At 41.2% G+C, this 27230-nt stretch overlaps 1 protein-coding gene across 5 annotated transcripts in view; it reads left to right on the top strand.

The window, feature by feature from the left end:
• The window catches only part of LOC117494872 (killer cell lectin-like receptor subfamily B member 1B allele B), an 88452-nt gene that overhangs the window by 48570 nt on the left and 12652 nt on the right, over nucleotides 1-27230 (top strand). For 2 of the 5 annotated variants that reach the window (XM_034145872.1, XM_034145870.1), the window contains 6 exons: nucleotides 5839-5901; nucleotides 12572-12667; nucleotides 13507-13845; nucleotides 13934-14097; nucleotides 14234-14337; nucleotides 14414-15326. In XM_034145872.1, coding sequence (XP_034001763.1) covers nucleotides 5839-5901; nucleotides 12572-12667; nucleotides 13507-13845; nucleotides 13934-14097; nucleotides 14234-14337; nucleotides 14414-14576 — 929 coding nt within the window. In that variant the 3' untranslated portion in view covers nucleotides 14577-15326. Of the gene's footprint in view, nucleotides 1-5838; nucleotides 5902-12571; nucleotides 12668-13506; nucleotides 13846-13933; nucleotides 14098-14233; nucleotides 14338-14413; nucleotides 15327-27028; nucleotides 27092-27230 lie in introns of those variants that run through there. The other 3 variants (XM_034145871.1, XM_034145876.1, XM_034145877.1) reach the window with 3 other exon arrangements.

Raw genomic sequence — 27230 nt, 5'->3', positions numbered from 1 at the left:
GGGGAAGCAGCAGGCGTTTAGAGAAATGAGAACTCCTCTCCTCTGAGCGGTCATTTTAAAGAGACGTCCATTAATGATGACAGGAGGCACAGCAGCCCTCTGTCTGATGGACAGATGTGTTCATGACAACTTATATATTTACTTTTAATTCATTGACAGTGCGGTATAATGAGACAATAACAGGAATAATGTCTTGTTACATAAGAATAGATCATATTTGTTAAGTGTTATTATGGTAGAATTACTATTCTTGTGGTACTGCTGCCTTATTATGCCCATATTGAGCAGAGCATATTCAGACCAAAACTACAACTTCCTTACTTGCAATAAATAAGCACTAATTAGAGGGTTATTGAGGAAAAACTCTCAACTGATGGCCTATTACTTGAGGAATATGGTCATGTAGAATAAGGCATTAATAAGTGTTTTATAATGACTAATAAAGAGCCAATATAAGCACACAATGTATACAATGTCTAGTTTTTCATTACTGCACATATTTTTTATTACAACTCTATTTCTGCGATTTCAACCATATTCAATGTAAATACTGCAATAGCAGTTTTACATATAAAATGTATGTATTTTAGTATTTAAAAAACAAAAATGTATGTTATTATAGTTTTCTTAAAATTGTTTTCTATCTGTGTTTTAGTTTTATGTTTATGTATGCAACACAACACCAAGTCAAATTCTTCGTAAGTGTTAACCTACCTGCAACCTGTTTCTGATTCTGATAAACTGCATAGACTATCTATCTATCTATCTATCTATCTATCTATCTATCTATCTATCTATCTATCTATCTATCTATCTATCTATCTATCTATCTATCTATCTATCTATCTATCTATCTCATAACATGTTGATTTGAGTATTGTATTTAAATACCTGATGACTGTTTAATCTGTTGTCAGAACATCATCAATAGTTACAGTATATCAACTGTTGGATTCTGGATTGGCCTGAGAGTATAAAACGGGAAATGGAAGTGGGAAGATGGAAGTGATCTGACTAAGACACACATTACTAAACACTTAAAATCATAAAAATCGTTTAGCCTTTATCTAAACGTCCTGTTTTTTCCACAGCTCCTGGATAGACCCACCTACTGAGGGTCACTGTGCAATGTCTGTCTGGCGCAGCAGCAGAACACCATGGTTATCAGTGAGCTGTGATCAGAAACAACAATGGATCTGCCAAAAGAAAGCTCTATCTGTTTAAACACTGCTGTCATACTATATGCTTTTATTTTACTTTTCAGAGATGCAGTAACCTAATTTATCATATCAGTATATAGTGATCATTTGATATAAAAGGACCAAAACTTGCTCAGTTTAGTTTGTCTGACATTTTTTTAAATGCTTCTTTATGTGGGTCAAGATCTTTGGACGGACCCGCCGAAGGGGCCGAAATCACAACATGTGCAAGCAAAAGTGTCTGAGGGCTTCTTAAGATGTAATAAACTATGAATGTGTTATGTCCATGTAACGGGAAGAAACTCAGCTAACTGATCTAAAACCCACAATGCTAACGCTGAGCCTCTGAATTAGCCACGGGCAACAAAATATTAAGGCACAGAACTCTAGCTATACCGATCGATATACTTATTGGATCTGCACAAACAAGCTTAGATAACATCCTGAGATTCCACAGATTATAGAAATATACTGTAAGGATCATCACTGAGCGATAAGAACTCGTGACAGGGGAAGCAAATACAGACAACACACGAGTAGCTTGAGTTAGCAAAACACAGAGATATGCTCACCTTAGCTGTTATTCTGATCAAAACTCGTGTTCAATGGCATTAAAACGAGAAAAAACGCGGCTGAAGGTTAATCCATAGGTTATAGCAATGTGTCTGTCACTTTGAAAAAATTATTGATAGTCCATAATTCCATTTTTATGCAAAAATTGGAGGACAAAAATTAGCTGCTAATGGTAGCCACCAGAGGCTAGCGCAGCTTCCGGGTTTTCTACGCGTCACTATCACTCCTTATTTGGTAAGCTGTGTGTGTATGGGAAACTTTCCCTTGATTCCATTGGCTCTGACGGTTAGAAAGAGATGTCAATCAGCAAAATCGACCAATGCAACACATTAATATCTAATAATAAAATTATAAAATGCAATAACGTGCTTTAACCAGTAGGTGTCCCTTCCTATCAGCTGTGCACCATTATGGCGTAAATACAGCCTATCTACCAATTGTATCAAATATAAAAGTCAGCCGAATTAGTGTTGATACTGCAAGGAGACGTATTGTGTGAAAAGAAATGTAAGATGTTGTTTAATTGCTTATATATTTAAGATCCACGTCAAGTTTTCAGTTTGGCGGCAGTTCCTGTTTTGTCTAGAAGTCTTGTCATCAGGGCTCTATAAATAGAGTTAACTACGGCAGATATGTCATATTTAATGCAGCCGAAACGTGTATTACAATGCCGTTATGTGATGACTTTCAAAGAGAAAAGCAAGCACACTCGGAATAATGTATTATTTAATTTTTTTTAAATGTTTTCGGATTTCACATCGCATAAACACCAAATCCCAGCGTGCATAGCGGAATATCAGTATGAGAAAAAACGGCATCATCTGTCCTTTGACCCTCACATCGTACAAGGAAAAACTTCCAGAGAAAAACCCACAGTTAATATACACACATTCCTTCACATTTCAATTTTAATTTACATTAAAGGGGACCTATCATGCAAAATGCACTTTTGTACGTCTTTTATACATGAATATGTGTCCCCGGTGTTCCAGGGAACTCACCAAGTGTCAGAAAACACAACCCTCTCTATTTTCCTCCATACCCAAATCTCTAAAAAAGGGGCTGCAACGGATCTGATAAAAACTGATCCAGATTTGAACACTGTCCTGACGTCAGGACAGTGGCGCTACGGCTATTGGGCCAACTCCACCAATCAGAAGGAGACAGCCACGGCCATTGCCGTTCGAAAGCGCTGGAGACGCTGTAGTACATATGCCAGGCCTGTAGATGGTGCTGTTCTCACAGAATCTGCCCTTGCAAAAACAGATCTAAAAAATGTCAAATTGAGCAAAATGAGGCATGGCTAAAATGCATGATCTGTTTGGTATTTTGAAAAAAAAAAGTATAAATATGCCTTATATAGGTATGGTCCTACACTATATTATTCAAATATAGCATGATAGGTCCACTTTAAAGTATTTCGTGAGGCCTTCTAACATGTTTTTAAATATAACTACGGTTGTAGTTGAAGAATTTGTAAATGAACATGAACCGAAGCTGTTGCCTGTTGCAATATACAGTCTATGGTTGCTACAGAGGATTGTGGGTAATGTAATGTCTTCGGTCATCCAAAACTCATAGAAAACTACTTGTTTCTCAGAATTGAAGGGGAAAAGGTGACAAAAGCATTGTACACACACTAAAACCTATCAATGTCGTTTAATTAACAAGGATAATCTGGTGTTTTTGAGTTAATGAGTAGTGGAGATATCACTGTCAAATCAATCGACAGTAACGGAGCGTCCACACAGCAGCGTTAAAAAAATCTTGGAGGTGGGCGTATCTGAAGCTTGGGGATTTTTTGCGAGCAACGCGACCAACAACCAATCACATGAATCTCCCGCCCCCGACATACAAAGCAAAAAAGCCCGAAGTAAACTGGATATAAACTCCCCAAACAGGCGAAAACCTACGACTGTCTCTGCCACCTCCCTCCATGCCTGGCTCCTCCGGTTTGTATCCCGGTAGGTAAATAGGGACTGGTCATAAAGCACCGGGTGATTCCCTACTGCTAATTTCTCCTCCATTTTTTGGAATATGAGGAAATGAACTGCGGTATGCCACTCCCAGCTTACACGCGGTTTGATTGGCTAGCGCTTGAACTGTCAGATTTGCATAAACGGGATTTGATTGACTGACGCTTCCACCTCAGCTTCAAAAGTTGAACATTGCTCAACTTTGAATCCTGAAAATCCTGAAAATCTCCGCTCTGCTTCCCACAATGCAGTTCGGCGAAAAGTGAGGCAAAGTGACGTCACCCCATTCAAAGTGAATGGGCAGAAGCGTTAGAAGATTTTTTTAACGCTGCTGTGTGGACGCTCCATAAGGGGAATACTTACTTCCGGGTGTACAATTCTCCGTTATCCAATGGGAATGGACGCTCACATTGCCTTTAACAGCCTCCGACACAAACGAATGCCGTGCTTCCTTAAGCGTCAAATACCGCCGCCGATGGGAATACATTGCAATCAGTTGAAAGCTCTTTGCGTCTGTTTATGAAGCTGAAGGAGCCTAGGAGCGTCCCAACTGCACGCCTCGGGACCCTGACCAAGCGTCGCTCCTGGACGTTTATGGAGTGAGAGTGTGTTGACCAAGGGGGGCCAGAGATATGGAAAATCCACCCAAATGACCCCAGAAGTGTTTTTTCTTTGCTAAATCTTTCTAAAAAGGTCAAATGTCACTTGTTTTGTAGAGATGGCAAATCCGGATCCTTTTACGGACTCAGGGTCTTCTGAGTCAGTCATTGAAGAGATCCGGATCATACGAGTCATTTGAGTCATATGAGTCAGCATCACCAAGACCGTAGAAATCCTATCGGTGAAACCGAAAAGTTGTTGCATTTCACGAGCATATTAAACTGACGTTATATTAACCTCCGCTACACAGTGTATTTTGCTTTAATAAAAAATGTTGATCACAAAAAAAAGGGTTATTTTGCGATTTGGCAAATCTGAGTCTGCTGTTGACTCGTGCATGAGGACGAGTCTGCTGGATCTCTGGATCTGCTGCTATATGGCTACGGCTCTGAGTTCGCACGAGTCTGCTGTGTTTTGCAAAGTGAGTCAGGATTTGCGAATCTGAGTCTGTGAAGTTCCGCTGACTAACTCGTAGGCTACTGGTCTCTCTCGATCATTGACCTGGATTCACGGATCCCGGCTCTGAGTCCGCACGAGCCTGCTATGTTTTGCACAGTGAGTCAGGATTTGCGAATCTCTGAGTCTGCTGTTGACTTGTGCATAATATAGCCGCGGGAGCCGGGTGCTGGAGGAGGGGCTATGCTCGTGCACATGACTAGTATGGATCTCTGGATCTGCTATGCTATTACGGTTAGGAGCCGTCGGCTCCTCTGAGTCCCCACGAGTCTGCAGGAAGTTTCACTGATCCGCGTCCCCCTCCCCTGAGCCAAACGATAACTTCTGGCCGGCAGCTATCCTATTTGCTAAAGGGTAGGCAGATGGACTGGGGTACGTTGTAATGTGATTTCACATGTTATAAAGAGAGTAGCGAGTGACGCAATTTATAGTTTTAATTTGTACGTCAGACCAAGTGTGGGACTCAAAGGACTCGGGTTAATGGAGAGGGGAGACTCGTCACGACCAGCTCATTTCTAGGATCCGGGTTAATGATCCGGATGAATCAGGACTCGCCCATCTCTATTGTTTTGCATCAATCTTGATACAGGGTACTTATTATATGTTGTACTTTGGATTCCTAAAGCTTTTAGTCTACTAACCCATCATCCAAGGGTAATTTTCACTATAAGTAAAAAATAATTTTTGGACGGACACTATAATTTACAGTTTTTTACTCTGTTCAATCTGAATTTTCTTAAAAATAAAAAACATCTATATTGATTCTGACTTTTCTACATCCAACTCACAGGTTTATCATTACTTTGAGAAAAAAGATTATTAATTTAACCCTTTTAGAAGGGAAGATATGGTCATCTCTGGGAATGTCATTTTCGAGCCTGAGACCTGAAAAACAGGCTCAGGGCTTAACAGGTTAAAAGTCCTTGTCATTTATTCACAAAAAAAAACCCTGAGCATTTCCTTTGACCTTCCAGCAAAAAGAGGGGAGGAAACTGTGTACGGTGAGGTGAAGGTGCAGAAAGAAACAAAGAACGAGGGTAAGTTGTATTAAAAAAATCATTCAGGTGTTACTGCAACTGGGAGTGCTACTGCTACCACTACTACCACTACTACACTACTTTACCATTATAACTATCATTAAAACAAGTTCACAGGAACTACTAAAGTTTATATCTGTAGGTGCTTTGTCAGTAATCCTAGCACTCTAACAAAGCCGTAAAGTATTGGGAGTGTGCAGTGTGACAAATGTCTTGCGGGCGGGGCATCCTGGTCTTATGAAAAAATGATGGTGGACAGCTGTTGTGCACCGACAGAAATGCTAGAGAGATGCATGTTATTTACGTTTGCTTTCTCTCATTCCAGGCTTCCTGATTATTTTCACCTGTGTCTCCTGTGCTCATCAATGTCAGCCCCGCCCCGGATTGGTCCCACCTGTGTCTAGTTACCCTGTGCTTATATTCCCCTGTCTCCCAAGTGTTCTTTGTCAGTTCGTATTGTCTCTTGCTATGGTCAGGTCTATGCTCTTTGTACTCTTGTAAAGTTTGATTCCTCACTACGTGAGCGCTTTCATTTTGTTCCTCTATTTTTGTCATCTCGGTTAGAGATTTGATAGTTACCTTTTTTGTTGTTCATTGCTGTATTTTGGAAAATAAAGTATCTTACTAATACTTTACCTCTGTCTCCCGGGTCGTGCAATTGGGTCCTACATCCTAAGTGTCTGAGTTCGTAACAGAACGAACTGACCATTATGGACCCAGCCGACCCAAGAACGCTTCACGCAGCGCTGTCAGCACAGGGCGTGAAGATCTTTCATCACGAGGAACAGCTGGGCCTAGTCAACCAGGAAATGCAAGAACTAAGAGGACGCCAGGCCGGGATTCAGGAAGCATTATCCACACAGATGCAACAACTGGCTGTCCAAATGAATCATTTTTTCACTCACCAACAGACTGCTCCTCCGGTGACGTCATCCACAACTGAGAGGTTGCCTGTCAATGCTCCAGCTGATTTCCCAAGTCAGGCTGTTTCTTCCCCTTTACGGCTGGCTCTTCCGGAGAGATTTTCCGGAGATTCTTCTAATTGCAGAGCCTTTTTGGTACAGTGCGATCTGCATTTTCCACACAACCCAGGAGCCTTTTCATCGGACCATGGTAAAGTGGCGTTTATTGTGTCTCATTTAACGGGAAGAGCTGCAGCCTGGGCTACTGCAGAATGGTCAAGAGAAACTGAACTATGTTACTCATTGACCGATTTCATAGAGACTATGAGTCGTATTTTTGACCACTCAACGCCTGCTACAGAGGCCAGCAGAAAACTTTTTCATATACGCCAGCTCAACCGCCAGGTGGTTGATTACGCCATCGAGTTTCGCACAGCAGCAGCGGACAGCGGATGGAATGTTCCGGCTCTTCGTGACGCCTTCATGACGGGACTTTCGGAACCGATAAAAGACCAGCTGGCTCCACTGGAGACACCCTGGGATCTGGAATCTCTCATCGCCGTGGCCATCCGGATCGATAACCGTCTTCGGGAAAGAGAGAGGGAGCGTCGACGCAACCGAGACGTTATTCCCAGCTCCCAGAATGCATCTTGGTGGGTCGCGCCGCCAGCCGAGGATGTCCAGCCCATGTTACCACACCGTCAGAGGATTACACTTCCGAATGACTCCGGGGAACCCATGCAGCTGGGAAGAACCAGGCTTTCTCTGGAGGAGAGGCAGCGCCGTCTACGGGAGGGTTGTTGTTTCTACTGCGGCCAGTCGGATCATCAACTCGCTTCATGCCCGGGAAAAGATCGTGCTCACCAGTCAAAAGGAGGGCGCTGGTGAGCAAGTTTCCCGCAGACTTTCCTCCTCGACCTGTTACGCAGGTAAACATTTGTATTAACAATCAAACCATTGACCAGGGTGTGTTAATAGACTCAGGGGCTGACGAAAGTCTTATGGACTGGGGCGTAGTAAATCAGCTAGAAATAAAGACTGTTCCGCTATCTCATCCTATTAATGCCAGTGCCTTAGACGGCCGCTTGTTGTTCACAGTCACCCATTGCACTGAGCCCATTCAGATTACTGTGAATAAGGACCATACCGAGAGCATGCAATTCCATATTTTTGAGTCGGCTCAGCACCCGATTATTTTGGGGTTTCCATGGCTAAAGATCCACAATCCTCACATTGACTGGCGTTCAGGGAAAATTAAGGAATGGGGAGAGGATTGTATGGGCAGGTGTAAACTTTCACAACCTGTTAATGCACCAACAGACTCTCGTAAAATCATTATAGATCACCCCGACTATCCTGATCTACAGAAGGTACCTTCCTGTTACCATGATTTAAAGGAAGCCTTTAACAAATCCAAAGCCATGTCGCTACCTCCTCACCGAGATTTTGACTGTCCCATTGATCTCTTACCGGGAGCCCCCATTCCCAAGGGGAAACTTTATTCGATTTCGAGACCTGAGAGAGCAGCAATGGACGAATACATTTCCTCTTCACTCAAATCAGGAATTATCCGTCCTTCATCTTCTCCAGCCGGAGCGGGATTTTTCTTCTTTGGGAAAGAAAGACGGGTCTCTGAGACCTTGCATAGACTACAGTCCACTAAATGACATTACGGTGAAGAACCGCTATCCTCTGCCACTCATGACATCTGCCTTTGAACTACTTCAAACTGCCAAAATATTCACCAAGTTAGATTTAAGAAATGCATATCACTTGGTTAGAATAAGAAAAGGGGATGAGTGGAAGACAGGATTCAACACTCAGAGTGGTCACTATGAGTATCTAGTAATGCCCTTTGGACTATGCAATGCACCGGCTGTGTTTCAAGCTCTTGTGAATGAGGTTTTACGGGAATTTTTGAATATTTCAGTGTTTGTGTATCTGGATGATATTCTGATTTTCTCCCCAGACACTAAGTCTCATGTTAACCATGTCCGTCAGGTTTTGCAGAAACTGCTAGAGAATCAGTTATATGTCAAGGCAGAGAAGTGTGAGTTCCACACAAAAGAGGTATCCTTCTTAGGATACATAATCTCACCTAATCATATGCAAATGGATCTGGCTAAAATCAGTGCAGTATCCCAGTGGCCTACACCAGACTCCAGGAAGAAGGTCCAACAGTTTCTAGGGTTTGCTAACTTCTATAGGAAGTTTATTAGGAATTTCAGTTCTGTTGCTGCCCCTCTACATGTTCTGACTTCTCCTAAGGTTCCTTTCAAGTGGACTCCCCAGGCGGACTTCGCTTTCCAACGTCTCAGAGAGAGATTCACATCAGCCCCCATACTCACCATTCCAGATCCCCAGCGCCAGTTTATGGTCGAGGTTGATGCTTCCAATGAGGGAATTGGAGGAGTACTGTCTCAACGTTCTGCAGAAGACAACAAGATGCATCCATGTGCTTACCTGTCGCGGAAACTGACAACGGCAGAGCGGAATTACGACGTGGGGAACAAGGAACTGTTAGCTGTAAAAGCTGCCCTCGAGGAATGGAGACACTGGTTAGAGGGTGCAGAGCAGCCGTTTTTAGTCTGGACAGATCACAAGAATCTGGAATATATAAGAAAGGCTAAGCGTCTCAACTCCCGTCAGGCCAGGTGGACACTATTCTTTAGTAGGTTCAATTTCACCCTCTCTTTTCGTCCCGGGTCTCAGAATCAAAAACCCGATGCTTTGTCTCGTCTTTATGATCCGGAACCACTTGCGGTAGAGCCCAAGACCATCCTTCCACTTAACCGTGTGATCGGTGCCTTTTCCTGGCAAGTGGAGTCGGACGTAAAAAAGGCGAATGTCAAGAATCCAGCACCTAGCGAGTGTCCCAACAATCTGCTGTTTGTTCCTGAGGCTCTTCACTCCAAGGTCATCCACTGGGCTCACTCATCTGTGCTTTCGTGCCATCCGGGGGTAACGAGGACAATGTTCAGGATACAACAACGTTTCTGGTGGCCAGCCATGAAGAAAGATGTGGCAGAGTACGTAGCGGCTTGTCCGGTGTGTGCGTGTAATAAGACCTCATCACAAGTCAAGATGGGCTTGCTCCAGCCCCTGCCGATTCCCCAACGTCCTTGGTCACACATTTCAATGGATTTTGTGACAGGATTTCCTTCATCCAGAGGCAAGACTACGGTCCTAACAGTGGTGGATCGATTTTCAAAGATGGCTCACTTCATCCCATTGACCAAGCTTCCCTCTGCCAAAGTCACCGCAGAGGTCATGATGAATCACATATTCAGGATCCATGGATTCCCTGATGACATTGTTTCCGACAGGGGTCCACAATTCATTTCCGTTTTCTGGAAGGAGTTTTGTCGACTCATAGGTGCCACCGTCAGCTTGTCATCAGGATATCATCCTCAGTCAAATGGACAGTCGGAGCGTCTGAACCAGGAACTAGAGACTACGCTACGTTGTCTCGTCTCCCGGAACCAGACTACCTGGAGTGACCACCTCACATGGGTCGAGTTTGCCCACAATACTCTTCCTACGGCAGCCACAGGTCTCTCTCCATTCCATTGTGTCAATGGTTTCCAGCCTCCATTTTTCCCTAACAACGAGGAAGAGGTGAGGGTTCCATCGGCTCATGCCATGATCAGACGTTGTCGACGAGTTTGGGCTGGTGCTCGCCAGGCTCTTCTCCGAAGTTCAGCTCGGATGAAGGCTGTTGCAGACGTCCATCGCAGGGTCGCTCCCTCCTACAGACCAGGCCAAAATGTTTGGCTTTCCACTAAGGACTTACCACTCCATGTCGCCTCAAAGAAACTGGCTCCGACATTTGTGGGTCCTTTCCCGGTGTCCAGAGTCATCAACCCGGTGTCTGTACGCTTGCAACTCCCCAGAACTATGAGAGTACATCCGACGTTTCACGTCAGTAAAATCAAGCCGGTGTGCGAGAGCACACTTGTTCCCGCCTCCAAGCCCCCTCCACCGCCCGAGTTCTTTGAAGGGGGTGAGGTTTACAAGGTCCATAAGCTACTGGAGGTCCGTAATAGGGGGAGGGGGAAGCAATTCCTGGTAGACTGGAAGGGTTACGGTCCTGAGGCTAGAAGCTGGGTAGCTGCGTCATTTATCGTAGACAAGACGCTTATCCACGATTTTTACAATCAGCCTGGGCCATCAGGAGTTGGCCCTAGAGGGGGGGGTACTGTTGTGCACCGACAGAAATGCTAGAGAGATGCATGTTATTTACGTTTGCTTTCTCTCATTCCAGGCTTCCTGATTATTTTCACCTGTGTCTCCTGTGCTCATCAATGTCAGCCCCGCCCCGGATTGGTCCCACCTGTGTCTAGTTACCCTGTGCTTATATTCCCCTGTCTCCCAAGTGTTCTTTGTCAGTTCGTATTGTCTCTTGCTATGGTCAGGTCTATGCTCTTTGTACTCTTGTAAAGTTTGATTCCTCACTACGTGAGCGCTTTCATTTTGTTCCTCTATTTTTGTCATCTCGGTTAGAGATTTGATAGTTACCTTTTTTGTTGTTCATTGCTGTATTTTGGAAAATAAAGTATCTTACTAATACTTTACCTCTGTCTCCCGGGTCGTGCAATTGGGTCCTACATCCTAAGTGTCTGAGTTCGTAACAACAGCTGCACTGTCTTTTCTCCCGTTTGTTTTTGACATATCTAAAATAGGTTATAATCATAGTACGCACAAGTCTTCATGTCAAATCATTGTTGACTTGTTTTAAGTTACAAAAAAGTACTTATTTTAAGCCAAACCAAGACCTTTTACCAGAGTATTCAGGTCCTTTAGTAAAACTACTGATACCATGCGGTAAAATTATCCTTTACAAGTAGAAGTACAGCATTGAAAATATTACTTGAGTAAAAGTAAGTAAGTATAAAAAGCAAACTGTACTTAAAGTAATCAATGTACACGACACAGAAGTTAGAAATTAAAGAAAAACACCCAAAAAACGGTTCTAATTCAATTAAATTGAAAATAATAATGCATCTGAATTATTAACTTACTATAAATGTAGTGGAGTAAGATATATGATACCTTTGAATTGTAGTTGAGTTAAATCATACAGTGGCATGAAAAGAAAATACTCAAGTAAAGTAAAGTACCTCAAATTAAGTACAGTATGATTAAATGTATTCAGCAACATTCTACCACTGCCTTTTACTAAACTTTATAAAGTGGTTTTATTGCTTGTTTTTTTTTATCTGCAACGTTATTAACGTGTTAACTGTGAATGACTCAGACTAATTATGAGGTTCGTTTTTAGGAAATCTATTGCGAACGGTTATTTAGAGATTGAACTTTTGTGTTGTACTGCAATAATGTTAGTGACTAATACTCAAGACCTACCGTAACTCTCACTGGAACACTTTTAGCAAAGTACATAAAGCAGTTTCTCAAAACACAATGGGTTCACAACTCTTTAAGTCCATATCCATATGTCCATATCACTCCTTTTGTTTATTTAGGCCATTTCTCATACAATGTAAGTGATAGGGGACCAAATGTACTCCTTTGTTCTGAACTGTATTCCAAAGTTTGACTGACTAATATAAGGTTCAAGCATCTGAGTTAGTGGTATCCTTTCCTGTCTTTTACCTTTTACTCATAAAAAAAAAAGATCCATCTGCATTTACCATACTGTATACTGTCCTAGTTGAAAAGTGTCACAATATCTGTACTAAGGAGACTGTAACTTTGAAAGGTACCAATCTTCATTTGGACAGTTAATGTGATTAATTTGTGTTGTTTAGACTCAGCAGGACATCGGCGGTTTCAGCACTTGGCTTGTTGTTTGGGGATTCTTTGTGTCATTCTGCTGGGTGGCATCATCGGAGTCTGCGTCTTCCGTAAGTACACAAAACAGGAAGTGCATTATCTCACACTTAGACATAAGACAAACTTTAAAGAATATTAGCAGCCGTTTTATCTGTTTATACCATTTGATATCAGTCATGTACATGCCACAGTATAACGGTGTAGAAAGTATTATTATGAGCGTCTTACGGAGTGGTGCAATGATGACGTATTTTTGAAGGCCAACATGGAGGTAGCATCCATTAATGCATTGTGCTTGTTTTCCCAAATGAAGCAAAATTATCAATCAAGAAGCCGTTCATGTGGATGAATACATTCATTTGTTTGAGACTTTCCTATACTGTCACCATTACCTGCAGGCACCATTAGTGGGAAATACAGACAAGTATGAATACAAATAATTAAAATATAAGTCGAGTCATATTCTATATTTCTCTTATTCTTAACAAATCACATGATCAGTCCCAAATGACAATGAAAGTCTATCTAATGCCAATCTATTAACAAATGTCATGTGTCTTTCATGTTACTGAGTCTCTGTGAAGTTCTGAGTTTATCTCACACTCACTACCCACCAGCGCTCGCTATTTCACAAAATGTGTGGCTTGAAGACTTCCCCATTTCACTCCTTTCTTAGTAATGTTGACTTCAAACCACAGTGACAAGCAGTTTCAGGCAATGTGAAATATTAATGAGAATTTGAGAAGTCAGAACACTTTGAGACGGACCGAGACATTTTTAGTTTGAGTCTAAAGACCGGAAAACTTAACGTGAGACTGACAGGAAAAAGCTTCCAAAAGAGGCAAATTGACAAAAAAACTAATTGCAATATTACCTTGATTATAAAAGAAGCTAATTTCTCATTTTGCAGTTGCTACATTAAGCCATGAGAGTGATCCAAACCGGTTTAAAGAAAACTCAACTCTACGGGCAAACAACACAAAACTCAGCTTCGAAAATGCAAACTTGACGACGGACAACAAGAATCTGGCGGACCAGTTGGGCAACCTGACACAAGCCTATACTGTCTCAGAGAGCAACAACAAAAACCTGTCTGCAGGAGTCCAGGAGCTGAACACACGAAACCAGGAGCTGGAGACTGAGAAGAAGAACTTGAAACAGCAAATACAAAACATGACAACAAACTGGAATGAGCTCAACGTCAGTCGAGCTCAGTGGAGCATCGATTCCTACTGCTTAGGAAATACCAGTATGTTCAGATCCTATATATTAGGTCATAATTACAATATTTTCAAAAGGCAGTCATGTTGTTGATTGTTTGGACTCTGTTGTTTCAGATAAAAAGTGTCAAGCTTGTCAGAAGGGCTGGGGACTCACTGGTCTCAGCTGCTATGCGTATAATAACCCTCAGCCTCCTAATCGAAAAACCTGGGAAGAAGCTCGAGAAGACTGCAAAGGAAAGAATTCAGATTTGGCTGTTGCACATAATCCTGCTGAAAAGGTAAGTCTATTAATATGACGCAATTAAGAAAAGAAATGTGTTTTGTGTAGGTTTGAACACACTTTGGGTCTTTAAGTCATTATGTGTTTAGTACAGTTTAATGTTTAAATATCTGACAACTCTCTCTGTTTTCCAGGAAGCAATCAATGAAAAAAGCTTTGGATCTAATGGATTCTGGATTGGTCTGAGAGTTGTAAATAAGAAATGGGAGTGGGTGGATGGAAGTAATCTGACTGATAGGTAAGAGACACATTACTAAACACTATGAATAATAACATCTATCAGTCTTTATCTAAACATCATGTTCTCTCCTCAGCTCCTGGATACCAGATCCTGTTGACGGTCACTGTGCAGTGTTTTACAACAGAAACTACAAGGGCAGATACTGGTACAGGGGCAAGGGCAGCAGCTACTGGTACTCAGCGAGCTGTGATGAGAAACAACGATGGATCTGCAAGAAGAAGCCTCTGTCTGTTTAAACAAAGCAGTCATTCTAAGAAGGTTACTGGAAACTCTTTGAAAAAAATATGAATTATTTGTTAATAAAAACAATTTCCAAACAAAATATAAAACAAAAAAAGTATAAAAACAGTAATTCCAGAAACGTTTCACAAACTCGTAATGTGGATTATTTTAAACTCGATGTACTTTTAGTTTGACTTAATTCCTATGGAGCTTGCTAAATTAATGCAAATATTTCTTTCTTTAAAATGTGTATGGTGTTTTTATTAGATATGGATGGTTAAAATAGTTATACTGTTTTGTGTGAATAATGTTATTCTATTGTGTTAGAGATGCAACGCTTAAACTCAGCAGATTATTGTAAAGATTATGGACCATTTTATTTGATTGCTTCTACCGGCCAACAGAGGGCGCTGCATCACTTGTTCTCAATACAATGTTCCAGAGTCTGTTAAATAATCATTTCCAAGATTCAAGATTCAAAGGTTTATTGTCATGACATTTAGAAACTACGGTGTAATTATGTAATGTATAAAAAATGTGATCGCAGGTTCCTTAACAGTGCAATTAACAAGACATAAGAATTACATATAAAAAACAACAATACAAATAAAAATAGTGCAAGCTCAGGTGTTTAATAGTCTTATGGCCAGTGGGATGAAACTGTCCCTGATACTATTCTGATGACGCACACTTTATGGATGATTTGTATCTATCTGTATTTTTGTCTATGAGCAATGTCTTGTTTTACTCTGTTGTCACCATGAATAAATGTGCTGCCACACATTGTTGTTTTTGTCTTTTCCTTGAATACATCAGTGCTTTAATCAAGTCTGGAGAAACAATCTTATTCATGGTGCGACCATTTGGATGAAAATAAGATAGAAGGAGATAAGGCCTTAACCTGTTACGCACGGCCCCCCCCGGTACCGGGCGGATAAACGCGTCATTTGCAGGAAACAACGTCTAAGGAATCTTAATATTTAATAAAACTATGAATGTTTTATATCCATGTAACGGGAAGAAACTCAGCTAACTGATCTTTTTAATTTAAAAACCCACAATAAAACGGCACTTAAACTCACTCTAACTCCATTATTACTTATCCTTGATGCACAGCCAACCACTCGTTTTTGGTGTCCTGGAGACACTGAATCTAGTGGTGCCCTCCTCAACAATCAATGATAAACATTTGCGACGCTATAAACGAAAGCCTACATCATAACATGTGGAGCTAAGTAACTAGAAACGCTAACATGGCTTACCTTGGTCAAAACTGGTCTTCGGGGAGCAGCGACATGTGAGGACGCAGTTTTCTGAGCTCTGCTTGGAAAGAACATTTAAACAGTTATTTTCGCCTCTTTTCTCGCTCCCGTGGGGCAAATGTGTCTCTAAAGTGTTCAGCTATCTAAAAGTGACCGTGTTTTGAATTGGTTGTACATAAAACTCTCAAAAAATGCCGAAGAGCCAAAGATCGAAGCCAGGCCCAAACGCCACGGACTCGCCTGAGAAAGTCACGGCCGGGTCGGCGGAGCTGCTGTCGGATACACAGACAATCATGGTCGCCCTAAAGCAGACTGAGCAGTGTGTGCTAACTAAGATCGACTCAACGGTGACGGCGGCTGTAGGTGAATTGCACACCAAAATAGACAACTTGTCGAGGGACTTAAGATCAGAAATCTGCAATGTGCGCACAGAGTTTGCTAAGGTTGTTGAAGATGTTAAGAAGGAGAACGCAACTTTCGTAACGCGCATTGAAGACCTTGAGGAGGGGGCTAATTGCTATGCTAACCGGGTAGTTGAACTCGAGGCTAAAGTTCCTACGCTGTCCTCACAAGTAAACAGGTTGGTGGACAAAACCGAAGATCTAGAGTCTCGACAACGGAGAGATAATTGTCGACTAATCGGTGTGGCGGAAGGGACTGGAAATATTCGACCAGAGAAAGCCATAGCTCAACTACTGCAGGATGCTCTGAGCCTGGACTACACACCGACGCTTGACCGTGCACATAGGGGCTTACAGCCGAAACCAGCTGATGGGGATGCCCCGAGGCCGATCATCATTAAATTCCACTACTTTCAGGAGAAAGCAGATATTATACGGAAAGCCATGGGAGTGGGGCCCATCTTCCACAACGGCAAGCGTTTCTACATCTACCCGGACTACATGCTCTCGGTGAGGAAAAGGAGGGCGGCCTTTACTGAGGTCCGGGGGCTGCTGCGCAGATGCCCTGGTGTGAAGTATGGTCTTGTGTATCCAGCCACACTTAAAATCACAACCTCAGCTGGTGAGCAAAAGTCATTTGAAGACCCAACCAAGGCAAGGCACTACATTGAGACGGATTTGCACCCGCGGGACCCGGAGGGAGAGTGATAATCAATATTGGGGCCATGACATGTACTGTTGGAGCTGCAGGATAATGTCACAGCTTGTGTCACAGTGACTAAATGTTTGACTGTTAATTACACTACAGTTGGTTGCGCTTTATGTGTGGACTATGGACAATGATGAGTCAGGGAAATGACAACAATGCAGATTTTCTTAAGTTATAGCTGTTTGTATCTCCCAACTGTAGGTATTTAAGGCTGTTTTAAGTTATGACCACATAAGTGCAGCAATGTCGGTGCTATGAGAGGGGCCATGTTTCATTTAAATTCATATTGTTCTGCCCTTGCACAGTTCAGTTGAGAGTTTAGGCTAGTCTTGACGTGTTATGCCTAAGAGTAGGATGAGTGTTTGTAGGGCAGTCTCAGGTTTTAAGAAGACCAGCCCAGGGATCCAGGATGGTAAGAGTTTATTTGTTACTTTTTTAGCTTTTGTCTGTTTTATGGTATTTTTTTGTTTTTCTATTGTTTCATGCCTTAACCCAAGATTGCACATATGTGTTCAGATTTTGCCAGCTTTCAAGTCCAGACCATGTATCCAGTGGCAGAGTTATGGCTCCTGATGCTGTAGACAAACAACAAGGTGCATTCTCTTTCATCAGCTGGAATGTCAAAGGCCTAAATAACATGGTGAAACAGAGTCAAATATTTGCCCATTTAAAATCATTGAAGCCGGATGTGATGTTTCTGCAGGAAACACATCTGAATATTAACTCCCAAAAGAGACTAAGATGCAGTTGGATTGGACAAGTGTATCATTCACGTTTTGATTACAAAACCAGGGGCACAGCAATTTTAATTAGAAAGGGGATACCTTTTGAACTCTCTGAAATAATATCTGATCCCAACGGTAGATATATTGTTGCAGTTGGGAGGTTGTTTAATACTCCTTTAATATTGGCTAACATCTATGGACCGAATTGGGATGACTCACAGTTTTTCATAAACTTATTTTCAGCTCTCCCTGACCTCAATACCTATAAATTGGTATTGGGTGGTGATTTTAACTGCGTTCTCCATGCCCACCTTGACAGATCCAACCCTAGACCTAATAGTACCCTGTCAACATCTGCGATAGCTATAAACTCCTTCCTGCGCTCCTGTGGCCTATCTGACCCGTGGCGGGCAAAACATCCTAATACTAAACAATTTTCGTTTTTCTCCCCTGTCCACCATAGCTATTCCAGGATTGATTATTTCATTGTAGATGACCAATTACTTCCCTTAATCCCCAGGAGCCAGTACCACAGCATTGTGTTATCAGACCATGGTCCAGTACAAATGGATATGATGTTTCCTGGTAATATAGCACCCCAACGCACCTGGCGTCTAGACCCCCATTTGCTTTCATATGAACACTTTAAAACTTACCTCAGTGACCAGATTGACTTTTTTCTAGAAATTAATGACACCAAGGATATTTCGAGGAGTGTTCTATGGGAATCCCTAAACGCTTACATCAGGGGACAGGCTATTTCATACACTGCACATCAAAACAAAGAGCGATCTAAGAAACTTAAAGAACTGACACACAGCATTGCAGATGTTGATAAACGGTATGCTCTCTTGCCCACGGCAGATCTTTTTAAAGAAAAAGTACTGCTTCAATCTGAATTTAACACACTTTCGACGTGGAGAGCTGAAAAAAATATTTTAAAAACTAAACAGGTTTACTATGAACATGGGGACAGAGCAGGAAGACTCCTTGCACTTCAGCTTAAGCAGCAGGCGGCTGGACAGACGATCCCAAGGATCAATACAGGCGCCGATTCGGCTTCGCATAATCCCCAAATAATTAATGACCAGTTTAAGAAATACTATTCTACTTTATATCAATCAGAGGTAGATGTTAACTCGTCTGGAATTCAGTCGTTTCTGGATTCCTTACATATCCCAAAACTTTCACCAGACTCCCAGTGCTCCTTGGAACAGCCATTAACGGTTGGAGAAATAGAAAACGCAATCAGACTGTCTAGTACAGGGAAGGCACCAGGCCCGGATGGGTTTCCCATCGAGTTTTATAAGGAATACTCCTCAAAACTTGTGCCGGTTTTAAAATCGGTATATGAAGAATCACTGGTTAATGGTAAATTGCCACCAACACTCTCTCAAGCGACAATTTCAGTGATATTGAAAAAAGACAAGGATCCCTCACAGTGTAGTTCCTATAGACCAGGGGTCGGCAACAGGCGGACCGCGGTCCGGATCCGGACCCAGACGCCGACCTATACGGACCCGGACCTATAATCAATACATAAATAGGGGATTTCAATTTCGACGTGGCGATTCTATTTTAACCGCTGCCGACAGGGGGCGAAAGAGACGAGTGAGCGATACAGGGAGAGAAACACAGAAGAAGAGATGAGAGAGCGGCAGAGAGAAGCGGAGAGGAAAGTGAGTAAAGAATAATTAGTGATACAGGGAGAGAAGCGGAGAGGAGAGTGAACAGGCGTGTTAGCAGCAGACAGGGAGAGACAAATAATTACACATGGCGCTCTCCAAGAAGAGGAAAGTGGACAGTGAGAACAGAGCTTTTAACCCTGAGTGGACTCATTCATGTTCATCCTGCCCACTGGGAGCACAGAGCCAGTGTGTCTCATTCAGAGACCGTGGCGCTCATTAAAAGTGCCAAAATGCCACTATGAGACAAAACACAAAGTGTTTGACCAAACATTCCCTCTCAAGTCAGAACTGAGGTCACAAAAAATAAGCAGTCTCAGAGCCCAATATGATCAGTCCACCAGGATCAAAATTAAAACTAAATATCGTTTCAGGGCAGGCTAACCGAGGCTAACCAATGAGCACCTGCATGTGTATGAGAATGGCCCTGACACCATTTCAGCCCAGATTTAAACTCCTGGCAGGACAAGCTCGAGCTCAATTCTCGCACTGAATTAAAAAAAAGTGAGTGAGGGACTGCAATATAAGAGGGAAAGGAAGAGAAACTTTAAAACTGTTCAGTTGTTATGATGTGTAAAGACTGATATTGTTCTATAATCGGCTGAAACTGTTAGGTCATGATGTGAAACGGTTAACAAAGAAAAAGGGAAACTCAAGCTGCTGCTACACTTTATTTTATTGATCTAAAATTAAGCACTTTTAAGATGCACATATTTTCAAAAGCTATTTTATTTATTTTCTCCTATTTTATTTTTAAATGCAGCCAGAGAGGAACATTACACATATCCACAGTATTTACTGTATATCTGTATAGTTCAATGTTAATTGACAATACATATTGTTGTTTTTGAATTGTACTTTCTTTATTTGATTGGCAGTCAGTTGTTGATGACATGCAGACGTTGATAAAGCTACAGGCTAATTCAATATATATCACACTAATTCATAAAGCAACTTAGACATTTTGATGTTCCGGACCTTTGCATGGGGAGATTTTCTCTAACTGGACCTCGTTGAATTTTAGTTGAATACTCCTGCTATAGACCAATCAGCCTTCTTTGCTGTGATTATAAAATATTAACTAAAGTCCTTGCGCAGCGATTAGAAGCCTTTATTCCTACCATTATTGATAAAGACCAAACAGGTTTCATCTCTGGGCGACATTCATTTTTAATGTACGGCGGTTATTCAATTTATTATTGTCCCCTAAATCCACAGTGCGGCCTGAAATTATCCTGAGCCTTGATGCTGAAAAGGCGTTTGATAGGATCGAGTGGAACTATCTTTTTGCTGCCTTGGAAACATTTGGACTGGGACCTGTTTTTTGTAAATGGATTAAGACAATATATTCAGCCCCTACAGCCGCTGTTAAAACAAACAGTCTTATTTCTGAGTATTTTATGCTCTACAGAGGAACAAGGCAGGGATGCTGCCTGTCACCCTATTTATTCGACATTGCAATTGAACCCTTAGCAATTGCTATCAGAACGGACAATAGGATTAAGGGCGTTTCCAGGGGCAGCACAGTGCATAAAACATCTCTATATGCGGATGACCTACTTCTGCAAGTATCAGACCCAATAGAAAGCATGCCATATGTTCTCTCCTTGCTGAAGACATTTGGGAGCATTTCAGGTTACACAATTAATTTGTCAAAATCTTTACTGTTTCCTCTCCATGACTTGGCAAGGCTGGAGGATTATGGTCATCTGCCCTTTAGGATTGAAAATGAAAAATGTACTTACTTGGGTATTGAGATGGCAGGCTCGGTTAAGACTGTTTTTAAGTACAATTACAAATCTATCTTGGAACGCACCAAGAATGATCTAGATAGGTCAAAGCTGCCTGTCACACTAGCTGGGCGGATAAACGCTGTGAAAATGACAATATTGCCCAGATATTTGTACCTGTTTCAGATGATTCCGATTTTCATCCCAAAATCCTTTTTTGCCCAACTAGACAGCCTTATCTCTGCGTTTATATGGAATAAGAAGCCTGCACGCACAAAGAAGGCAAATCTGGAGAGGGTCAAATCTGAAGGTGGTTTGGGTCTACCTAATTTCCTATTTTATTACTGGGCAGCTAACATTGCTAAACTCACATACTGGATTACCACATTTGCAGACAAGGAGGGCCCAATATGGGCTACAATGGAGTTGGAGTCCACACTCCCAATTTCCCCAATCTCATTTTTAACTGCGCCCCTTCCATTGAATGTTAAAGTAAGTGAGTTTAACTCAAACTTAGTGGTCCAAAACTCAATTAAGATCTGGGGTCAATTTTAGGAAACATATGAATCTGAAAAGCATATGCAGTTTCTCGCCAATAATGTCCAATCACCTTTTTACACCATCCCGTTTGGACATGGCATTTGCTGTTTGGCATAGAAGTGGCTTGGTCTTTTTTCAGGATTTTTTTAGTGACGACAGTTTTGCATCCTTTACACACTTGTGTAGGGATCACAACATACCAAAATCTCACTTTTTTAGATATCTCCAGGCTCTGTCTTTTGCGTCAAAACATTTTCCAGGATATCCATGTCCACCCTCTAAAGATCTAGCTCACTCGGTTCTTAATGTGAATCCATTTAATAAAGGGGCTGTGTCCAAAATATATACATTGATTCTGAATAACTGCCCTCCCACATGGGACAAAATTAAAAAAGCATGGGAAGGAGATATTGGTGATTCTATTTCAGAGGAAGCCTGGGAAAGCATTGTTTCACGTATACACACCTCTTCTTTCTGTATTAGACATGGATTAATCCAATTTAAGGTAGTACACCGGCTACATTACTCCAACGACAGACTAGCTAAGATCTTTCCCAGTGTCGCTCCAACCTGTCCCAGGTGTCATTATTCCCCTGTCTCCCTGGGGCATATGTTCTGGTCATGTCCGTCATTAAGCAGTTTCTGGGCTTCTGTGTTTCGGTCACTCTCTGCAATATCTGGCAGGATACTATCTCCTAACCCTCAAACAGCTATTTTTGGAACTGTTGACACTGGACTAGGGTTCTCCTCCCTCCACAAAAATGCGGTTGCCTATGCGTCGTTGCATGCCCGCCGTCTCATACTGCTAAATTGGAAAGGAAAAAATCCCCCTTCCTATATTCACTGGATCAGGGAAGTGATGCTTGGGTTAGACTTGGAAAAATTGAGATATGCAGTGCGCGGTTTAGTTAACAAATACGACAAAACTTGGTCGCTATTTATTACCCATGTTAGAGGCCTTTCCCTCACCTGATTCACTGTGCATTTTTCTTTGACTATTGACCTGGACACTCTGGGGTCCTTAGTTGTGGGCTTGAAGTTGTTACATACCTTGTCACCAGTGGCGGCCGGTCCATAGGGGCGCTAGGGGCGCCGCCCCACCTCTTCCCATATTAAAAATAAAAATAAAAATAAAAATAAAAAATATATTTAAAAAAATATATATATTTTTATTTTTATTTTTAATGAACAAGGTAAATATTATATAATTAGTATCAGTAAAATGTATAATCTACAATAAAATCTCGTTTAAAATTGTGTTACGATGTCTAAAGTTACTGATAAGTCACATGTTTCCTGCCTGGCCTTGCCCGTGTACCTTCTCTCGTCTGGGCGCTAAGAGAGGAGCCCTCAACCAGCGCAGCAGCAGCCACTAGCAGCTGACTGTTGCTATCTGTAACGTGTAAACTATGCCGCGAAAACATAATTTCAGCCAATCAGCGTCGTCAAATATGATGGTCACAGGGCTCCTACGTGAGCGCCCGGTGCTGTCTGTGAGTTGTTTGGACTCGTATCCAAGGAGACAAAACAGGAAGTTGTCATACACTCTGGAAGTTACCAAAGCAGCTAATGAAAACTCCGTTTTTGACATAAAAATTGAATTATGGATCATCAATCATTTTTCAAAGTGACAGACACATTGGATTAACCTATGGATTAACCTTCAACTGCGTTTTTCTCGTTTTTGATCAGAATTGTTATTCTGCAAAAGGTGAGCATATCTCCATGTTATGCTACCTAAAGCTACGTCGTGTGATGTCTGTATTTGCTTCCCCTGTCGCGAGTTCTGATCGCTCAGTGATGATACTTATATTTCTAGAATATGTGGAATCTCAGTTTGTAAGCTTGTTTGTGCATATCCGATAAGTATATCGATTGATTTATACCTAGAGTGCGTTAGCATTTTTTCGCTCAGGGCTCATTTAGACGCTTCTTGTGAGACTTGTGTTTTGTTTCGGTAAACATGGTTCATATCATCAGTTAGATGCGTTTCCTCTGAGTAGGACACATTAATAGTTTATTACATTTTAAGAAGCCCTGAGACACAGTTTCGTGAGAAAAAAAACGGGGGAAAAAAGCCCCTTAACAGGTTAAATGGGAATTAAATCAGTGTTCCCAAAGCCCCAGTGTTCTGCAGTTTGTGTGGGCCTACTGTACTGTTGCACAGTTTATGCTGTAGAAACTATGTCCAGGACAAGGTGTTTGGAAGTTTTGGAAGATTCATAGCTAACCACACTGAAGTTATGGAGGTATTGATCAGTCTTCTCATATTTGTAAGCCTCAAATTGTCCTTCTCCCCCCCTCTAACATTTGTTTGCAACTTTTTGTCATAAATATTGGACATACTGTATTTGTGAAAAACTGAAAAATAAAGTTGTTAAAAAAAAAAAAAAAACTGGTCTTCAATGGCATTAAAACGATAAAAAACGATGCTGCAGTTAATCCATAGGTTCATGTTCTCTGTGCCCTCTTTGAAATTATTTCTGATAATCCATAAGCAATAAAACTGCTTTTTCGTTTCCAGATGTCAGAGCTAGAGTACAGGCTCTCTCTGATGCAAAACTGCATGCGCGAAGCCCCCGCCTTTTTTTTTACCATGTGTGTGAGAGGGAGCCTCCCCCTTCGATTCTATTGGCTCTAACGGTCAGAAAGGTGTGTCAACCATCCAAATCGAGCAAGGGGGGCCAGAGATATAGAAAAAAAAAACATTTTCACCCAAATCACCTCAGAGGTGGGGTGGTTTTGGCTAAATGTCACTTGTTTTGCATCAATCTTGATACAGGGTACTTATTATATGTTGTACTTTGGATTCCTAAAGCTTTTAGTCTACTAAGCCATCATCCAAGGGTAGTTTTCACTATCTGTAAAAAATAATTTTTGGACGGACACTATAATTTACAGTTTTTTACTATGTAAAATCTGAATTTTCTTTAAAATAAAAAACATTTATATTGATTCTGACACTTCTACATCCAACTCACAGATGTAACCTTGCTTTGATAAAATAAATTATTCATATAACCCTTTTAGAAGTTAAGTTGTAGTCATTTGTTTTGGGCATGTCATTTTCGAGCCTGAAACATGAAAAACAGGCTAGGTGATTAACAGGTTAATATTCAGTCACTCTGTCAACATCAGCACCAGCAGAGTTTCAGAGGGACACTTACTTGTTAAGTGTTATTATGGGAGAATGACTATTCTTGTGGTACTGCTGCCTTATTAGGCCCATATTGAGCAGAGCATATTAAGACCAAAACTCATGTACACCAACTTCCTTACTTGCAATAAATAAGCACTCATTAGAGGGTTATTGAGGAAAAACTCTCAACTAATGGCTTATTACTTGTAGAATATGGTCATGGAGAATAAGGCATTAATAAGTGTTTTATAATGACTAATAAAGAGCTAATATACTGCTAATATGCATGTTAATTAACAACTAGTTGATGGTTAATTTGTGTAACTTAATATAAAGTGTTACCAGAATATGTTTTGGGGTATTGGCAGTTCAGCTGCAAGGTGATATTGACCTGTATGTTTCATATTTGCACATTTATATTTTTTAACACAAATGCTGTACCCAAGTCTGACAGATCCACATTCCCCAAAGCTCTGATTATTTTATTGTTTTTAATGCTGTTTCTACTCCTGTAAAGCAATAACTTGTTTAACTGGTTTGCAGGAACATTGAGGCTTTCTTTGTCATTGGACATACACTCATCATCAGCATGTTGTTGACACTGGATATTAATTTGCATGCTTGCAAAGCTAGATACAAAGATGAACGGCATCATTGTTTTCACACGATACATGCTTTTAATAACACAGAAGACCAACAGATAGTCAACATGGACATCATGGAAGAAAAACCTTTGGCTGTGTCTTACATTTAAGTGTTTCTGTTAGGCATGATCAGCAGGGGGTTATTTTTCTGCCTCTGTTTCCAGAGTGTTTCAACTTCTACTCATTACATTTGATTTGTAATCCCTCCCTACTGTTCACATGAAGATAATCTAATCTGATCTGAAGTCCTGCAGAGGTGACGTGTTGTGATTAGTAATAAGTGAGGAAGAGTTCAGTCCTCTTAATGGGCCCTGATGACATACTTTCTCAGTGTCAGTCTGACTACTGTTCTCCATGACTCTCCTCACAATATGGGTGTGTGTGTGCGTGTGCGTGTGCGTGTGTGTGTGTGTGTGTGTGTGTGTGTGTGTGTGTGTGTGTGTGTTTGTGTGTGTACATTTCCATAGAAAACAAGAACACACTATTTATTTCTAAGGTCCATGTTCAGTCACGTCAAGCGATGCAAATGAACTTCTCGACCAAAAGCAGAAGTGGTTAATTTGAAGGCTGATAGATAGACTTCAACAGAAGAGAGGGAACAACCAGTTCTCCTATTGCGATGTCCAGAGGTTTAATTAGAGCAACACTTCTCCGTCTACGAGTCAGAGAGAGCTCAACAGAGCGGCTGTAGTGATGGCGGAGGGAGAGGAGGAGGTGAACTACGCTTCTGGTGTGTTCAAAGCCGGCATCAATCCTCCACCTGCGGGTAAGTTTAGTTATTTAACATTAACAACTTTAACTTCCTGCTGATCATTTTGAATCAGAGGCTCTTTGTTAAGGTGATCAATGCTATGTTGAGTACTTCAATCCAAAGTTTTGAATGTCCTGTAATTGAAATGTGAAACCAGAAACATGAAAAATCTGTAAATAACTTACCTTTTTACCAGTTTTTTTATTCTATAGTGTGGGTAAAGAACAGATTTTTAACTAACCCAGCACATTTGAATTGATGTTTTTCAAAATCACAATGTTGAGTGTAAACTTTTCACTACAAATGAACCAAGAAAACTCATCATCGCAATTTTGCATCTAGGTTTTAATAATATGAGTTTTCTTGATTCATCAATGAACATTTTTGGTAGAAATAAGCCTTCTTTGTTCATGTATACTACGTTGAAAAAACCCTTTTAAATCTAGAGTAGTTTGAAACCTTTGAACACCTCATCCTATTTCAGTTTAACTTCAATTAATATTTCTTTAACACGTAAAAAGATTCAAACTGATGGTCATTTGTTGGGTATTTTAATTTAAATTTAGCGACTGGAGATATATCATCACGAACACATCTATTTAAAACCAGTGAGGAAATTGCGAAGGGAGATAGTTATCTGTTGAGAGTTTCCCGTATCATGTCGTTTCCCTTTTTAAACGGCATGATACAATACCTGAAACACAATCTCATCATTTTGAAGCTGCCCATTTTAATGCACTTTGAGGAAAAGACTGCATTTTTGCAATAAATCAATCATCGTAAGGCAATTTTTCTGCTTTATCAAACAATGAAAACAGCCTTTTAAAGTCCTTCTCATTTATTCACTAAAACACCCTGAGCATTTCCTTTGTCCTTTCAGCAAAGAGAGGGGAGGAGACTGTGTACGATAACGTGAAGGTGCAGAACGAAACAAAGAACGAGGGTAAGTTGTGTTAGAAAAAGCATTCAGGTGTTACTGCAACTGGGAGTGCTACTGCTACCACTACTACCACTACTTTACCATTATAACTATCATTAAAAGGGAACAAGTTCACAGGAACTACTAAAGTTTATATCTGTAG

This window comes from Trematomus bernacchii, unplaced genomic scaffold, assembly GCF_902827165.1.
Source record: "Trematomus bernacchii unplaced genomic scaffold, fTreBer1.1, whole genome shotgun sequence".
Taxonomy (NCBI): domain Eukaryota; kingdom Metazoa; phylum Chordata; class Actinopteri; order Perciformes; family Nototheniidae; genus Trematomus; species Trematomus bernacchii.
Note: the sequence above shows the minus strand (reverse complement) of the source record. Positions and strands in the feature narration are given on the sequence as shown.